The following is a 16873-nucleotide window of genomic DNA, read 5'->3' on the forward strand; positions in this document are numbered from 1 at the left end:
TAGTGTTGATGATGTCATTGGCAAGGTCAGCAGCACATACACCCCAACCCTCCCCCTCCAAGAGGGGATGGGGACTCTGTTGACAGAGTTGATGTCTTTAGATATGGCAGAAAGAAGTGATGCCAGCCTTTGGCCCACCTGTGCGTCCCAGGATGCTAGAGGCCTCGTGGATCAAGGTAGCCTCCTCGGAGCTGAAGCTCATCCATGGGTGCCATCCCCAAGGACTCACCGCACAGGCCCAACCTTCCTTTAGAGGCACTGGTAGACATCCTGTTGGCCGTGTCCCTGGGGTCATGGGAAGAAGCCGTGGAGCTAAGTTACAGGGCTTAAGCAAGACAAGGGCTCCGATGACGCAATTACTGGTGGTCATCTGGAGCGGGGACCACCTCTGAGAAGGAAACTCGTTATGATGATGTCCAAGCAACGGAGGGCATCATCACCAGCCTCCTACAGACAGGCCATGGTCTTGGCATCCCGAGTGCTCATACCCTCATACGACATCGTAGGGAAAGTTACTTTCTCTGGCATCTTCCCAAGTGGTCTGGGGCCGGACGTGCCCGATTTCCTCACAAAATGGCACAGCAATAGGAGTGTCTCCGGGTGTCATCTCCAAGTGGGTGGTAACTGGTGGTCACACCCCAGAAGGACCTCATCCTGTGGAGGTCCCCGGAACAGGTGGTCATTTCTGGCAATGACATCACATGAAGGAAGAGGCACGGTCCCCGTGAGTGATGGCGCCATCGGGCAAGGCACCTATTCTGGTGATGGCCTCACAGGAGGGGGGCACAATCCTGTGACGGCGGCGTTGTGGGAAGGAGGCCTGATCTTCAGTGAGGACCCACAGGGCAGGGCATGGTCCTCTGCAATGTGTCCCAGGAAAATGGCTTTGTCTGTGGTCACGGCATCATGGGATGGAGGCATCTTCTCCATAGCAGAGAAACGATTTCCCTGCGATGGCCATTTGTTCCAGAGGCCTGGGTGCTCCGGATGATATCAGGAAGTCTCGGGACGTGTGAGAGACTTGTCTCTGTAGTGACACCGCGGCGAGGAGTCTTTGCTTCTAGGGACGATGGGATGGGACAAGGCCTTGTCTGTGGTGACATCACAGGAAGGGAGTCTCTGTGGTGACGTCATGCAGTGTGGACACAGCCTCTGGCGATGACCTCACAGGTAGGCCTCTTCCTCTGTGGCGACCTCATAGGAAGGAGGTTTAGTCCCTGCAACAACATCGTTGGAACACAGACATGACCTCGTGTACAGGCCTCTTCCTCTGTGATGACATCATGGGAAGGAGGCCTTGGTCCAAACAGTGACAGTGTAGGAGGAGAGATCTCATCTACTGTGACATCCCAAAAGGAAGTGTGGTCTCCGACCCAAGGGCCCGTCTGGCCTCAGACCCTTGGTGTGTGTGATAAGCCTGTGACGGAGGTCCGGGCTGGGAGGAGGGGGCCCCAGAAGCCACAGCCCCCTGGCGCTCCACCCCGGCCTCAGACAGTCACTTCGTTCTTGCTGGCAGTACGCAGGTGCTGGGGCAGGTGGTGCCCCGGGATGAACTGAAGCTGCTCCAGGGTGCCCTGGCGCTGGAAGGGTGGCCTGCGGGCCAGGGTGCCCCCGCCCCCGCCTGCATCCGACATCCAGGCTGGCTGCGGAGAGCCGTGAAGGGCGTGGTGATGGTGAGCATGCAGGCCTGACGGAGGCAACCCGTGCAGCGGTGTGGGGGGCCCCCCGGGCCCCAGCAGCAGGTTGGAGTGTGAGGCGGCCAGGCTGGCCCGGGTGGTGGGGTCCGGGGGCAGCGCAGGACTTCGTGGGGGTGACAGCAGGTGCTCACGGCTCTGGCGCAGAGCATCCGGTGAGGACAGCAGCAGGTGTTCCTGGGACACCAGACGGGCTCGAGGCAATGTGAACTCATAGCGGGCCCGGCCACCGTCACCCAGCAGGTGCTCCTGGGACATCACCCGCCGGGGGTTGGGGGCCGGTGCCAGGCTCAGCTCCTCCGGGCCACCCCAGCCATCCATGCGGTAGCCACCTCCAGTGCCAGGCCGCCGGAGGGCATGCAAGGGCAGTGTCCCGCGGGGCATCTCCAGATGCCTGCGCTTCAGGTAGGCTTCGTCCAGATCTTTCTCGGCTGGAGGAGAAGAAAAGACAGATCCCTTGGTAACCCAGAACCTTCCTCCTCCAGCCGCCTGGTCTGCATTCCACCCAGAGAGCACCCGCGAGGTCCTAACGTTTGATCAACAAGAGTCACCAAGCTACCGGGCGGTGGTGGCGCACGCCTTTAATCCCAGCACTCGGGAGGCAGAGCCAGGCAGATCTTTGTGAGTTCGAGGCCAGCCTGGTCTACAGAGCGAGATCCAGGAAAGGTGCAAAGCTACACAGAGAAACCCAGTCTCGAAAACCAAAAAGAAAAAAAAAAGAGTCACCAAGCTAAGCCGGGCGTAGTGGTTCCACACCTGCAATCCCAACTCGAGGGAAGCTGAAACAGGAGGATCACCATGGGTTTGAGGTCAGCCTGTGTTACATTGTGATTTCCAGGACAAAGTGGGTTTACAAAGCAAGACTTGTCTCAGAACAATAAAATTAAATACAAATAAACAAAAACCCAACCCAACCCAAAATATCACAGGTAATACAGAAACAAGTGGCCGGGCCGGGCGGTGGTGGTGAACGCCTTTAATCCCAGCACTTGGGAGGCAGAGCCAGGCGGATCTCTGTGAGTTCGGGGCCAGCCTGGGCTACCAAGTGAGTCCCAGGAAAGGCGCAAAGCTACACAGAGAAACCCTGTCTCGAAAAACCAAAAAAACAAACAAACAAAAAAAAAAAAAAACAAAAAACAAAAACAAAAAAAACCCCAAAAACCGCGCGCGCGTGCGCGCGCACACACACACACACACACACACACACACACACACACACTACAGAAACAACTAGGAAAAAAGCCGGTAGGAAGATTGGAACCTTTTGAGCTTCCCACCACCCTGACTGCTGTAACGCAACCCCCGCCCCCACCCCCACCCCCGAAGCCACTGGCTGAGGTTCCCCCTCCCCAAGCTCACCCAGTCTCTTGAGAGAGGAGTAGCGATTCAGTTCTGACTTCACAGCAGCCTCATAGGACGGGGGAAGATGTGAGAGGTTGTGGAAGGATCGCGAGCAGGACAGCGTGGAATAGTGCAGGGAGGGGCTGGGTGGTGGCATGGCTCGCCAGTCTGTGGCGTGGGGGAGACCAGGTTAGTGCAGGGTCCACTCGGGGACCCAGGCGCCCAGAGCCCAGCCTCCTCCCTCAGACCCAGGCGCCCAGAGCCCAGCCTCCTCCCTCAGACCCACGGACCCAGAGCCCAGCCTCCTCCCTCAGACACAGGGACCCAGAGCCCAGCCTCCTCCCTCAGACCCAGGCGCCCAGAGCCCAGCCTCCTCCCTCAGACCCACGGACCCAGAGCCCAGCCTCCTCCCTCAGACCCAGGCGCCCAGAGCCCAGCCTCTTCCCTCAGACCTAAGGACCCAGAGCCCAGCCCTCCTCCCTCAGACCCAAGGACCCAGAGCCCAGCCTCCTCCCTCAGACCCAGGCGTCCAGAGCCCAGCCTCCTCCCTCAGACACAGGGACCCAGAGCCCAGCCCTCCTCCCTCAGACCCACGGACCCAGAGCCCAGGCCTCCTCCCTCAGACCCACGGACCCAGAGCCCAGGCCTCCTCCCTCAGACCCAGGTTCCCAGAGCCCAGCCTCCTCCCTCAGACCCAAGGACCCAGAGCCCAGCCTCCTCCCTCAGACCCACGGACCCAGAGTCCAGCCTCCTCCCTCAGACCCAGGTTCCCAGAGTCCAGCCCTCCTCCCTCAGACCCAGGCGCCCAGAGCCCAGCCCTCCTCCCTCAGACCCAGGGATCTAGAGACTAGTCCTCCTCCCTCAGACTCAGGGATATAGAGCCCAGCCTCCTCCCTCAAACACAGGGACCCAGAGTCCAGCCCTCCTCCCTTACACCCGGGATTTCAGATCCCGGCCCTCCCTTCTCAGACCCAGGGGTCCATGCTCTGACCATCCTCCCTCGGACCTGGGATTTCAGGCTCCAGCCTTCCCCCTTCAGAGGTTAGGGCTTGGGAGGTGAGAGATCTGGGGTTGCAGCCTGCGAAAGCTCCAACCTCCAGGAGCCCCTCCGTCCTCACCACAGTGGACAGGGTTGTGGTTGAGGATGGAATCACAGTCCAGGTTGGGGACCGCTGGCATTTGTCAGCACCCACTGAATCCTGGCCCCAGCTGGGGATGCATCCCACGCATCTTCCCAAAACTTGACAGGAAGGAGATCGCCACTTCCGGCGTCCTCTCGAGGACACTGCAGCTGCCTTGGTGGCCAGCCCCACGCGAGCACCAGCTCACGGGGCGTCTTACTGGGGCTCCACCCAGCACCAGGCTGGGGCTGCCCACAGTGAGGGCCCGCGGGACCCCGACTCCCAGGGCGCCTCGGCCCTCCGTACCCAGTGTGGCAGCGCGGTGCTTGGGGCTGTTGACGTTGTAGTGCAGGTTATCTGAAGGACCGAGAAGGGAGGTGACGTCACTGCCATCGCCATCCCGGCTGGCACTCTTGCCCGGGAGTGTGTCACTTCTGGCTCCCAGTTCAGTACAGCTCCCACCCCCTCCTTAGGGACCCCCCCCCCCAGGTCTGCTTACACTATCGGTCCCAGAGGATGCAGAGGATGGGGGCTCAGGGTCATGGCTGGGGAGTGAGATGTTCCTCTTCCGTATTAACCCCAACACCCAGGCCAGCACTCTGGCGGTCTCCTCTCACTACTCAGGCCTGCTGGCCCCTCCTGACTCCACATCTCTGCCTCCTCGACGGGCACCCTCGCTCATCTGGCCCCCTTCCCAGTCCGCATTAAGGCGGCAGGACCCACAGCGGCTGTCCCTCTGGCGCCGCCGGGATGCCTTCCACGGTTCGCCATCCCCAACAGGTAAAGCGGAACGCGGGGGGTGGTGCCCGGGGCTTGCCACAGGGCTTTTGTGCATTCTGCAATGCTGGTCTCAATGCCTCTAATCCCCTTCCTCTCTTTGCCTGAAGAAGGAAACCTCCTTCAAGACCGAGCTTGAGGCTTCACAAAGTGGCTCACGACTCTAGTCCCAGTTCTAGGAGGCCGAGGCAGAAAAAGTGCCATGAATTCAGGGCCGGCCCAGGCTACACGAGTTCCAGGCAGCCTGTGGCACGGTCTGATACCTTGTATTAGGGGGGAAATAAAAGGCCAGGAGGCAGATCCAGGAGGATCTCTGTGAGTTCGAGGCCAGCCTGGTCTACAGAGTGAGATCCAGGACAGGCTCCAAAACTGCACAGAGAAACCCTGTCTCGAAAAAACCATAGCCTGATGCTGTGGCCTGTAATCCTAACACTTGGAAGATGTAGGAAGGAAGGTCAGAAGTTCAAGCTCGGCTCCATAGGGAGTTTGAAGCCCAGCCTGGACAACAGGAGATTTTATCTGAAAAAAACAAAAAACAAACCAACCCCCACAAAGACCTAGTTTGAATGTCCCCTCATAACTACTATTGAAAATCTTGTCCTCCTGTTGGGGCGGTGGTGGCACACACCTTTGATCCCAGCACTTGGGAGGCAGAGGCAGTGGGATCTCTGAGTTAGAGGCCAGCCTGGTCTACAGAGAAAATTCCAGGACAGCCAGAGCTACACAGAGAAACCCTGTCTCAAAAGAAAGAAAGAAAGAAAGAAAGAAAGAAAGGAAGGAGGGAGGGAGGGAGGGAGGGAGGGAGGGAGGAAGGAAGGAAGGAAAGAAAGAAAGAAAGAAAGAAAGAAAGAAAGAAAGAAAGAAAGAAAAGACCATCTCCTCCCCCACCCCAGCTCAGACTCTCTTCTATTACTACACGGGCTGTAACCCCAGTCTCCATAACCTCTTCCATCGCATCTGTTCCCTTAACATGGGTTACAGATTCCAGAACACAGTTCTTCTATCTCATCTTTTTTTTTTTTTTTTTTTTTTTTTTTTTTAGGGGGGGGGTGTCTCATTGTGTAACCTGACTGGCCTTGAACTCACAGAGATCTGCCTTTTTCTGCCTCCCAGGTGCTGGGATCAACCCTTGGTGGCATGCGCCACCAAGCCTGACTTCCTTTTTACGTTTTTTTTTCCTCCAGGCTGGAGATGGAAGCCAGAGCTCTAAGCATGCCAGGCAAACACCCAATCACTGAATCACACCCCCAAGTCCCTCCCTGTTGGATGCCAGCCAAGTGGTCTACCCCTGGGTTCCGCCTCCGGCTCCTCGCCAGAATATTCATTCTACCCCTGAGCTGCATCCCTACCCCTTGGTTTTTCTGGCACAGGTTCATGCTGTTTAACCCAGGCTGGGCTCCAACTCTTGATCCTCCTGCCTCAGCCTTCGCCCATCTAGCTGTCTTCCAGTCCTGCCTGAGCTACTTCCTGCTCGAAACGCCTCAATGGTCTGTTTCCCACCGACTTCAGAGAGGAGTACCTCAGCGTGGCACGGAAGTACTTTAGAATTCCCTGCTGTCTGTGGTCTCAGGCCTGAGAGCCTCATAAGCTCTGCTCCAGCCACCCAGAGTTCCTGCAGCCGGAAGTGACTCCTCTCCCTGGGGAGAGCCACACCACCACCCTCCCCCGTTTCCTGCCTCACACAAGACCAGAATTTGGCTTGTCCACTATGGCCTCTGGGACTTCTCTCAGGATGAGCAGAAATGGGAGATGGGGGAAGAAATGAAAGGTTCAAGACTGATGGACGGAGGCTGGAGTGGAAAGAGAGGGGAGTGTCACATGGCGGGGTGGGGGTGGGGGGTAGGGCAGAGCCACAGGGAGGAGGGTGTGACCAGAGATGAGGTCGTATCTCTCCCTTGCACTCACCAAGGTTGGAGGGCTTCATGGTGTTGTAAAGGTTCTTGGGCGTCCTGGGGGGCATGCTCTCTGGGCCTCCTAGCCCCGGGGTCAGAGAACTGCTTCGAACCCGGTCTGGACGGGTTGTAGGTCCTGCCTGATGTCTCAGAATGTCCACCAGAGCTCTGAAAATGGTAGATGGGTGGATGGGTAGTCAGGGACTGGGATGGGCGGGAGATGAGGAAAGCCCAAGTCTCTTACCCCTCCCTATTCTCTTCTTTAGGGAATCTGCAGTGCAGAGCTGTGGTCCATCTTTGGCTACGAACCTTCTGATGTTGACCTTTCTAGACCACACTTCCTGCCTGACACATTCCTTCAAGAACTCCTTCCGTGGTCCATCGGCATCCTCCTGTGTGGCCTTGTTCCGCCATGAACTGAGAGACCTTAATACTGTTCCTTGGGCAGCCTTTCTGGTTGCAATACAAGATGCCCTACTCGTTCACTTAGGCAGACCTCAAACCTTTTGCAACTTTTTTCCTCTTTGCAATCCTCCAAAGTAGACTCCACAACACGTGACCCATCCATTCACTGCTCAGCACCTCTCCCGCCTGGAAGTCCCTTTCTCCTGGCCTGCAGCTGCGGACTTTGCCCCGAGTCCACCTTAGTGGCTCTACCTAGCACACAGAGGAAGCGCAGCCCCTGCTTGCTCCCCGCCTCAGACACCACGGACACAGACACCTCCCGAATATGCCTGTTCGCTCTGCCTGGAATGACCTCACACAGTAGCTGCCTGACTCTGTCTCTAATTCCTTCAGGGTCCCGCTCAGACAGACTCTGATTTTCAACTAAACCAATTCCTCCCGCAAATCAACACTCCCCTTAACTCTTTACATTGTTTTTTTGTTTGTTTTGTTTTTCCACAGCGGTTGTCAACATCTAGAGTTACGTTGTATATAGGCTTGCTGGGTCTACCTATACAAATATTTAATGAGCACTTACTCAGCTGGGACTCTACATAAATCAGCTCAGTTAATCTTTAGAAACCGAATACACGGAGGTCTGTTCTTAGACCTGCCGTCTACACGAGGAACCCGAGACACCAAGACCCCGCATCACATAGATCACAAGCAGAATACTTGGGCTTGGGACACAGACTTATCCAGAAGGGTAGGGCTTTCGTTCCATCCTGTATCCCCAGTTCCTGCCCCACAGAAAGTTTTTTAAGAAATATTGGTTGAATGAATGAGCTCCCCATCCCAATTCTTCTCAATCGCCAGCCCCTTCCGTCGATTCTGTTCTCAGGTCCCAGTTATTTCCCACTACTAACTTGGACCCCACCCATCCGTGTGGCCACTCCCCAACAGGTTCCACACCCCACTGTGAGGGCCAGCTCCCACCAAGCCACCCATATTGCCCAGGCTACACCTGCCCATTAATCAGTTGCTTCACCTCCCTGCCTCAAGGCACTGCCTTCACCAGATTGCTTGGCCTCCCAGTGCCCCAGCTCCAGACTCCCTCCTGCCCTTCCAGCCCCACCGCACACCCACCTGGGCACGTTGATCTCCCGGTGCGCTCTGGGCGCACGCGACGCCTTGCTGAAGGCCACTTTGGCACCGACGCCCACCGCTAGGGCGAAGCTGATGACTCCGCACACCACGTACGCGGTGCTGCCCCCGGGGCCCTCGCCCCCACGTCCCCCCGCGCCCCCGGCCCGGCCCCCTTCCAGCCACCCTGCCTGGCCCGGCCCCGGCCCCCCGCCCGCACCCCCTGCGCCCCCGGCGCCTCCGGCTAGAGGCGGAGGCGTGGTGGCCCAGCGTGGCGTGTCGTAGTTGGAGCAGGAGGCCTGCGCCAGGCGCATGTGGCGGTGCTCGCAGCAAAAGCGGTAGTGGCAGGTGCCGCAGCAGAAGCGGTAGGAGCCGGTGCTGCAGTTGAAGGTGGCGTCGTACTGGCCCATGACATCGTAGTAGCCGTGGCAGAGCTCGGCCGGAGGGGGCGCCCGAGCCGCTGCGCCCGCGCCACCCGCGGGGCTGGTCTTGGTGGCGTTGGCGCCGGTGCCCGCCGCGCCCCCGCCGCCCGCCAGAGCCCCGGTTAGGCGCCGCAGGTGCGCGAGGAGCGCAGGCAGCGGGCCCGGGGCCACTGCGCTCGTGTCGTTGGATGGGCGCGCCCCGGCCGGGCCCGTGGCGGAGGCCAGCAGCGCGACGGTCCCGAGCAGCAGCAGGGCCCGCATGGTGCGCACCGGGACGCCAGGCTGCGGATCCGGGAGCCCAACTGCAGGGGTGGGAGGGGAGGGCAAAGGGAGCAGCGGGAGCGGGGCGAAGCGGGAGAAGAGGAAGGTCGGCGGGGACGGAGGAGGGGCGTGCAGAAGTTATAAGGAAGGGAGGACTTGACGGAGAAGCAAGGTGTGAAGGCAGGAGGCGGAGGGGGGAGTTGAGGAAGATGTGTGGGAGGGGGTGAGCGGCAGCCGGGGACCCGCGGAGCCCAGGAAGGGAGGGAAAGAAAGAAGGGAGGGAGGGAAGGAAGGAGGGAGGGCAGAAAGAAGGAAGGAGAGAGGGATAGGGAAGAGAAGATGTGGGGCAGGGAGAAGTGAGGAGGAGGGGAGGAGGGAGAGAAGGAGAGAGAGAGAGAGAGAGAGAGAGAGAGAGAGAGAGAGAGAGAGAGAGAGAGAGAGAGAGAGAATGAAAATTAGTTGAGAGCTTAGCCATGAGCTAAGCCCTGCCCTGCTCTCAACATGGGTTCAGGGACACTGATGCTGATACGGGAGTCATCATTGTCCTGTGAACCTGTCGAACAGCTGTAGGCATGCAGGTGATGACTGTGTGACAACCCAAGATGCCTCCTGGTACTGGGGAGGGGGGGGTGTATGCAGGGAAGCCAGGCATGGTGACACATGCCTCTAACCCCAGCTCTCTGGGGGCGGAGGCAGGAGGATTGTCTGAAGTTTGAGGGCAACCTGAGCTACATAGTTGAGTTCCAGGCCAGCCAAAGATACATATGGAGACAAACAAACAAACCCAAACCCACGAAGGAAAGTTATCTCGGCGATGGGGACACAGTATAGTCAGGAACTACTGGCTTGCAGCTACTTGGTTCTCAATTCTCCAAGCATGCCCTGCCTCCTTTGCACGCATGCACACGCGCGCACGCACGTGCACGCACACGATTTCATATACAAAAGTGCCACTGCCGTTCACAGTTTGGGAAGAAACATATTCGATGTGGGGGTGACGAGAAGGGAAATGGGACTGGGGAGGTGGGTCAGAAGGGCGGGTCTTCCAGCTGTCTCCATGGCAACGGTCCAGGCAGGTCAGGAACAGGCCAGAGTGGGCAGGAGAAGATAGGGGGTGTGGAGACAGTCTGGCAGGGAGCCGGGAGAACAGAGCCTCACCACCGGGCAGGATAAGCAGCTCAGCGCCGGGGCTGCAGGCAGCAGTCTCTGGGTGGTCCCCCCAGAGTCCCCCCTCCCTTCTTCTTGAATGGCATTTTGAAAAACTTCCGGGAGACCAGCAGCCCAGGAGCTTCCTTCCATAGGCTCAGGGCAAAGGCTGTGCCCAGTGCATGGGGCAGGGACCCCTTCTGGAAACAGCCTTTGGATCCATGCCTGAAGGTGGTGACCACCCTCCCCTAGCTGTCCGGAGCCTTAAGGATACAACCTCGAATAAGCCCACAGGTTCCTGCGGGTCTAGGGTTGCGCTTCCGGGGAGAAGAGGGAGATGCGAGACAGAACTGTCACGTGTGCTTCAGACTACCGAGGAGAAACATTGAGAAGTGACAGAGCCGTGGGGAACTAAATCAGCAGAAGAGAAAGGAAGGGAGTCCGGACATATTTAAGTGAAAATCATTAGGTGATTTCATAATTTGTTCTGTCCACTGTGCATGTCTCTCTCTCTCTCTCTCTCTCTCTCTCTCTCTCTCTCTCTCTCTCTCTCTCTCTCTCTCTCTCTCTCTCTGTGTGTGTGTGTGTGTGGTTGTGTTGTAGATACTGTCAACCAAAGTGCTAGAAAGCTGGAATGGGAGATGGCTTTTGGGTGCTGGGGTTCCCCAAGATTTGGCTCCAACTCTTATTACATGGAGTCTCAACCTTTTTTTTTTTTTTTAAACACAGAGTCTCTAGCTGGGCAGTGCTGGCTCACGCCTTTAATCCCAGCACTCAGGAGGCAGAGACAGGCGGATCTTTGTGAGTTCGAGGCCAGCCTGGGCTACAGAGTGAGTTCTAGGAAAGGCGCAAAGCTACACAGAGAAACCCTGTCTCGAAAAACCAAACCAAACCAAACCAAACCAACCAACCAACCAAACAAACAAACAAACAAACCACAGAGTCTCACTCTAATCCAGGCTGGCCTGTAACTCACTATGTAGCCCAGGCTAGCTTCAGACCAATGACTCATTCTCCTGCCTCAGCTTCCCAAGTGTTGGGATTATAGGTGCATGAATGCATTCTCTCTCTCTCTCCTCCCCCTCCCTCTCCATCACTTCCTCCTTTTTCCTCTGCCATCTCCACTACTTCCACCCCTCCCCTCCTTCCATCCACTCCTCTGCTTTCCTGTCTTCCCGTCTCCTTCACTTTTTGCTTGGTTTTATTATAATCAAGTCCATGGGGCCCTTGCTGGCCTCAAACTCACGATGTAACTGAGGCTGACATTGAACTCCCAGCCCTGCCTCTACCTCTGGAGTGTACGTCCACACCTGGCCTCCAGCTTTACCTTTTAGCCTTAAGTTAGACCCCTCCCCTGAAATCCAGCCTGGAATATTCACTGCTGACTGGTGCTCATGCACTGGGTGCTGAAAGGGTATTTTAGGAGTGGCTTGGCTCACAAGGCTGAAGAGATTGGTGACACGTGAGAAGACGAAACAGATGTGGTGGCTTCAGTCTGCCATCCAGTCTGCTTGGGATGCTGAGGCGGGAGGCTCACAAACTCAAGACCCGCCTGACTGCACAGTGAGTTCAAGGCCAGCCCAGGCAGTTTAACAAGACCCCGACTCACAGAGAGAGCTGGGCATGTAGCTCAGTGGTAGAGCATTTGCACAGCATGCTGGAGGCTGAGGGTTTAATCCCAGATACCACGCACCAATTAATTGTAAGTTACCATAGGAACCAGCAAAGGACTAACCACATACGAGCATGCAAAATGCGGGCACGAAAGTCCATAGTATCTCTATGCATAGTGGACAGGAGGCAGACGACTCAGGGAAACAGGGGACTGGATAAACAGATGTGGTACAGCCATACAGTAGACTATTAGTCAGCCTTGGAGAGGAGTCACACTGATAATGACGAATGCCACAGCGTAGACGACCCTGGAGGACGTTGTGCTAAGTGAAAGTAGCCATAAAACATAAACCGTGACCCGGGATATGAACTCACTTATATGAAATACCCACGCCAGTCAAACCCATGCAGACAGAAATCCTGTTGCTCGTATCGCGTAGCTGGAAGGAAGGCCATGGGAGGGATGGCTTCACACACAGGGGGCTGCCTTTAGCACTGATGAGAACGATCTGGAACTGGAGCAGGCAAGATGATTCGGTGGGCAGAGGTGTTTGCTGCTAAAGCCTGACAACCTCAACTGGACCCCCTGGGTTCCAGATGGCAGAGGGTGAAAGAGACTCTCCAAAGCTGTTGCTCTCCGACCTCTGTATGAGAACCATCGTGCGTGCGTGCGTGTGTGTGTGTGTGTGTGTGTGTGTGTATGTGTGCGTGTGTGTATGTGTGTGCGTGTGTGTGTGTGTGTGTGCGTGTGTGTGTGTGTGTGTGTGTGCGCACACACACGCACGCACACAATTAAAATAAAAGAACGTTCTGGAACTAGATAAGAGATCATCACACAACATAGGGGATATGCCAAACATCATTGGGTTGTATATTTTAATTTAAAGTGGCTAAATGTAAATTTCATGTGGCTTTTTTTATTTTAAATTAAATATTTCCAGACTGATCCGTGTCCCCTCCCTCCCTCCTCTCCTCCCAGTCCCTCCCACCATCCTCCTCTTTTTCTAACCCCTCACCCGCTCCTCTGTTTCTCTTCAGAAAAGGGCAGACCTCCCATGTATATCAGCGGGTTGTGGTATATCACGTTGCCGTGAGACTGGGCATCTCACTCCTACTGAGGCTGGATAAGGCAACCCCCTAGGAGGAAGGGTCCCGAAACCAGGCAACAAAGGCAGAGACAGCCCCTGTTCTTACTGTTCATCCCACAAGACGACCAAGTCACACAACTGTAACGTATGTGCAGAGGGCCCAGCTCGGGCCCACGCAAACTCTCTGTTGTCGGTCCGTCTTCGTGAGCCCCTAGGAACCCAGATTAGTTGATTCTGTGGGTTTTCTCCTGGTGTCCTTGGCCCCTCTGGTTCCCACAATCCTTCCTCCCCCTCTCCCACGGGATTCCTGGAGGTCTGCCTAGTGTTTGGCTGTGGGTCTCTGCATCTGTTCCCATCATTTTTTTCCTGAGTGTTTTTGTTATTTTACTTATTTATTTTGAGACAGTATCTCAATATCTATAGCCTTGGGTGGCTTGGGACTTACTACGTATGTAGACCAGGCTGGCCTTGAACTCATAGAGGTCTGCCTGCCTCTGCCCCCAAGTGCTGGGATTAAAGGTGTGCATCACTGCATCCAACCAAGTCTTACCACAATTCTTTTAAAAATAGAGGCAGGCATGGTGGCTCCTGCTTCTCATCCCAGTGCTTGGGAGGTAGAGGAAGGAGGGTCAGAGTTCAAAGTCATCCTTAGCTACATGGTGAGTTCAAGCTTAATCATGACTACATGAGACCCTGTTTTTAAGAACAAACAAGCAACAGTGGGCAGATAACATCACCAGCTTCCTTGTTCAGACCAAGTCTTGGCTTCCTGCCTCGCTGAAGCCGATCTTCACTCTGCCTTTTCCTCCAGGCCAGTGGATCTCAACCTTCCTGACACTGCGACCCTTTAACACAGTTCCCCAGGTTGTGGTGACCCCCAACCGTCACATTATTTTAGTCACTACTTCATAACTGTAATTTTGCTGCTGTGATGAGCTGTATGTAAATATCTGTTCTCCAATGGTCTGAGGCGACCCCCGTGAACCCAAAGGGGTTGCGACCCACGGGTTGAGAATCGTTTCTCTAGGCCGTTCTAGGGTCATGCCCAAGAACTCTGCTTCTTTCCCCTTGTTTGGCAGATCTCACCTTGGCAGCCCCCCCCCAACACCACTCATCTATCATCTCAGCAAGCCCCAAAGCAGCCCCAGGCCCCCTGGGGTTCCCTGTCCCGCTGGGAGGCTCTTCTGCATTCCTCACAGGATGCGCGCGTGTGTGTTGCCTGGCTGTGTACCTTTTTCACGCCTCAACTGGAGCGTCCATGGAGGCGGATGATTTGAGCTACATCTTGCCTGCCTCTCTACAGCACTCAGAATCAGCGTCTGATCCGTGTAAATGCTCAGGAGAACATTTATATCTCGGAAAACGTGGAAGCAAGTATGAGAGGTGGATATTCATATCCCTCCCACCACCACCCCACCCCCAGATGAGAACAAAATTCCAAGAGGTCCTATCCTGGACTCGGGGCTAGGCTGTGAACCTAGGTCTCCAGGTACCAGTCTAGGTGGCCTTATCCCACACGGAGAGAAGGGAGGTGAGACACCTGGAGAAACAGCCTTTCTGAGAGTGGCAGACGCAGCCATATAGATCCCTTCATCCTCTGAGCACTGACATGTACAATGGGAATCTGGCTGGAAGAATGAAAGCCATCTGGGCTGATGGGGCGGAAGGCAGCTGTCTTCCTTGCTCAAAGGCTGTGAGTTGACAGAGGACAACCATCTGCAGACGCAGCAGCCAGCACAGACACTGGAGACAAGGGGACTGGCTCTCTGTTTCCCTCACACAACACTGCTCAGACTCCTAACAGAGCCGACACATAATACAGACCACGGGATACCTAAGCAGTGGCCCCAAAGCAAGGACACACTCCGTGTCATCATGGTGATGCACCGATACCTCTTTCCAGAGCATGTATGTGAGTGTGAGTGTGCACGCGCGCGCGCACATACACACACATCACTCTGCATGGACATACAAACATGTGCACACATTTTAGCCATCAGTGCCCAAGACTCAGGTGTCAAGGCACACCAGAGACATTACAGTCCAAGATCAGCTCCCTGCATTGTGGCAGGCGGGCTGGCGGGCGGGCGGGCTGGCGGGCGGGCATTCACACTCATCCTAGCTCTGTCATGCAGCCTTATAGGTGCAAGCATACTCTGGCCCAGCTGTGCAGAATCTGCAACCGGCTTCTGAGAACTCCTGTGGCGCCTCCATCCCTGCCTCATCTCCTACTCCGCCCCCAGCCCTGTACCGCCCCCAATCTCTAGTTCTCACTCACAAGTCGATGTCCTCCTCCGCAGCCAGAGGGGGTAGGTGGAAAGGGAGGCCCCAAACCCGGGTTCTTCCTGGTGGTGCACCTTGCTTGGTTCTCAAATCGAGCTCAGGACTTGAGAGACCCAAGGTAGAGAGAACGGGAGCCAGGCTGGGGAGAGGAAGTCCTCCAACAAATCCCAGCCCATCCCTGCCAGCTGGGGGTGGAGAATCTTGGCTAGGACGGCAGAAGTGGGCTGGGCTGGGTGGATCAGAGTGCCTCCTGAGGGTCCTTGCAGAGAACAGCAGCAGGTGGGGGGTGGGGGTGGGAAGCTGGTGAAGGTGCCTGAGAGGCGAGAAAGGGACAGAGGAACAGGATCCAGGAAGAGAGGAACACAGAAGCAAAGAGGAAGACAGAGACAGACAGCCAGGAAAGAGAGAGAACCCCACAGAAGGTGGTACCGGAAGGATGGATAGTGATGGGAAGTAGACACGAGAAAAAAAAAGAGTGGGAGACCCAGAGAGAGGAAGAGAGGCCCTGGGCAGGGCGGGGGGAAAGGAGAGAGTGAGGGAAGTGAGACCCAGAGATGGAGAAGGCACAACCAATAAGGACCAGAGCCTCTAAAATGGCCTGAGTGGAGTCTGCAGGTGGCTGCTGCGGAGGTGGTAGGGGGAGGGCAGATCAGGGCTGGGGTTGGGGAGCAAGTGGAGGGGGTCCGTCTCAGAGATGAGGAGGGCAGTTTGAGGTAGGAATGCGGAAAGCTGGCAAGACTGAAGACCTGTAGAAGAAGCTGAGGGAGGAAAGAGGAGCGGGTCCTGGCTACCGGGAAAGATCCCCCCAAATCCTTGCCAGAGGATAGAGTGGATGCATTCCCAGAACCATATGCAGTACTACTCTGTCTGGGCTGTTTGTGGGGGTCCCTGCCTAGAGACCCCTGTCAGGACCTTTTCAGGACCCCTGCCTCCATCCAGCCGGCTGTTTTCTTTCGTTCTAACCCGACTCCGCCGTCGGGTCCTTGTTTCTGTCCCTCCGCGTCTCTGTGTCTGTCTGAGGCTCCATCCCGGATCTCTGTCTGGGGCCTCCATCCCCAGCCTCCCCCGCCTGGATCGGAATCCTCCCTGTAGTCTCCACACCCAGTTCCTCTGTCAGGGGCTCTCAATCTCTGCATGTCTGTCCCAGGCTTCTTTCCAAGTGTCTGACCCCCACCACGGCATTGTCCCCTCGCCCTTTGAGCCCCCCACTCTTAAGCGGGGTGGGTGGGGGGCGCTGCAGAGGGAGCTGTGTGTTCCCGGCGCAAAATAGACTCCCGTTGCCATGGCAACGCGAGCGCGGCCTCGAGACGCAGGCTTCGGGCTGGGTGTGCGGAGGGGACACCTGGATCCGGAAGGCGGGGGCCGGGGCTCCGACGCCCGTGTCCCAAAGGGCTCCGGAGGATGGCTGGGACTCCTAGGTCCCTGGGGAGGGTATACTGGGCAAGGTGATCGGTGCCAGGCCTTTTGGGAGGGGGCTGGGCTGCCGGGATCCGCGGTGGCGATGGGGTGAGTCTGATTGTCAATGGGATCGGACTGGTCCGTGCATCCCTGGCAGACACAGGATGCTTTCTAAGGGCTCCCAAGGCTGGGGAAGGAGTGTGCGAGTCTTGGGTGAGGGTTTGACGCGGTGGAGGTTGAGGAGGGGAAGGGGGGGCGTCTGTAGAGTTTCAACACTCTGATCTCCTAAGGGCTGCAGAATTCTGCGTC

At 56.7% G+C, this 16873-nt stretch overlaps 1 protein-coding gene and 1 long non-coding RNA gene across 6 annotated transcripts in view; one reads left to right on the plus strand and one right to left on the minus strand.

The window, feature by feature from the left end:
- The window catches only part of Shisa7 (shisa family member 7), a 17647-nt gene continuing 774 nt past the window's right edge, over nucleotides 1-16873 (minus strand). The window contains exons 1-6 of one of the 5 annotated variants that reach the window (XM_076569819.1): nucleotides 15162-16428; nucleotides 8356-9076; nucleotides 6839-6993; nucleotides 4463-4513; nucleotides 3054-3203; nucleotides 1-2125 (exon numbers count right to left, since the gene is read on the minus strand). In XM_076569819.1, coding sequence (XP_076425934.1) covers nucleotides 1488-2125; nucleotides 3054-3203; nucleotides 4463-4513; nucleotides 6839-6993; nucleotides 8356-9035 — 1674 coding nt within the window. In that variant the 5' untranslated portion in view covers nucleotides 9036-9076; nucleotides 15162-16428 and the 3' untranslated portion in view covers nucleotides 1-1487. Of the gene's footprint in view, nucleotides 2126-3053; nucleotides 3204-4462; nucleotides 4514-6838; nucleotides 6994-8355; nucleotides 9191-15161; nucleotides 16429-16873 lie in introns of those variants that run through there. The other 4 variants (XM_076569811.1, XM_076569793.1, XM_076569817.1 and 1 more) reach the window with 4 other exon arrangements.
- Nucleotides 16493-16873, plus strand: part of LOC121827205 (uncharacterized) — a 1777-nt gene continuing 1396 nt past the window's right edge. Inside the window, exon 1 of the long non-coding RNA XR_006069347.2 lies at nucleotides 16493-16672. This is a non-coding gene — a long non-coding RNA (uncharacterized LOC121827205). The remainder of the gene's footprint in view (nucleotides 16673-16873) is intronic.

This window comes from Peromyscus maniculatus, chromosome 1 (genome assembly GCF_049852395.1).
Source record: "Peromyscus maniculatus bairdii isolate BWxNUB_F1_BW_parent chromosome 1, HU_Pman_BW_mat_3.1, whole genome shotgun sequence".
NCBI lineage: Eukaryota > Metazoa > Chordata > Mammalia > Rodentia > Cricetidae > Peromyscus > Peromyscus maniculatus.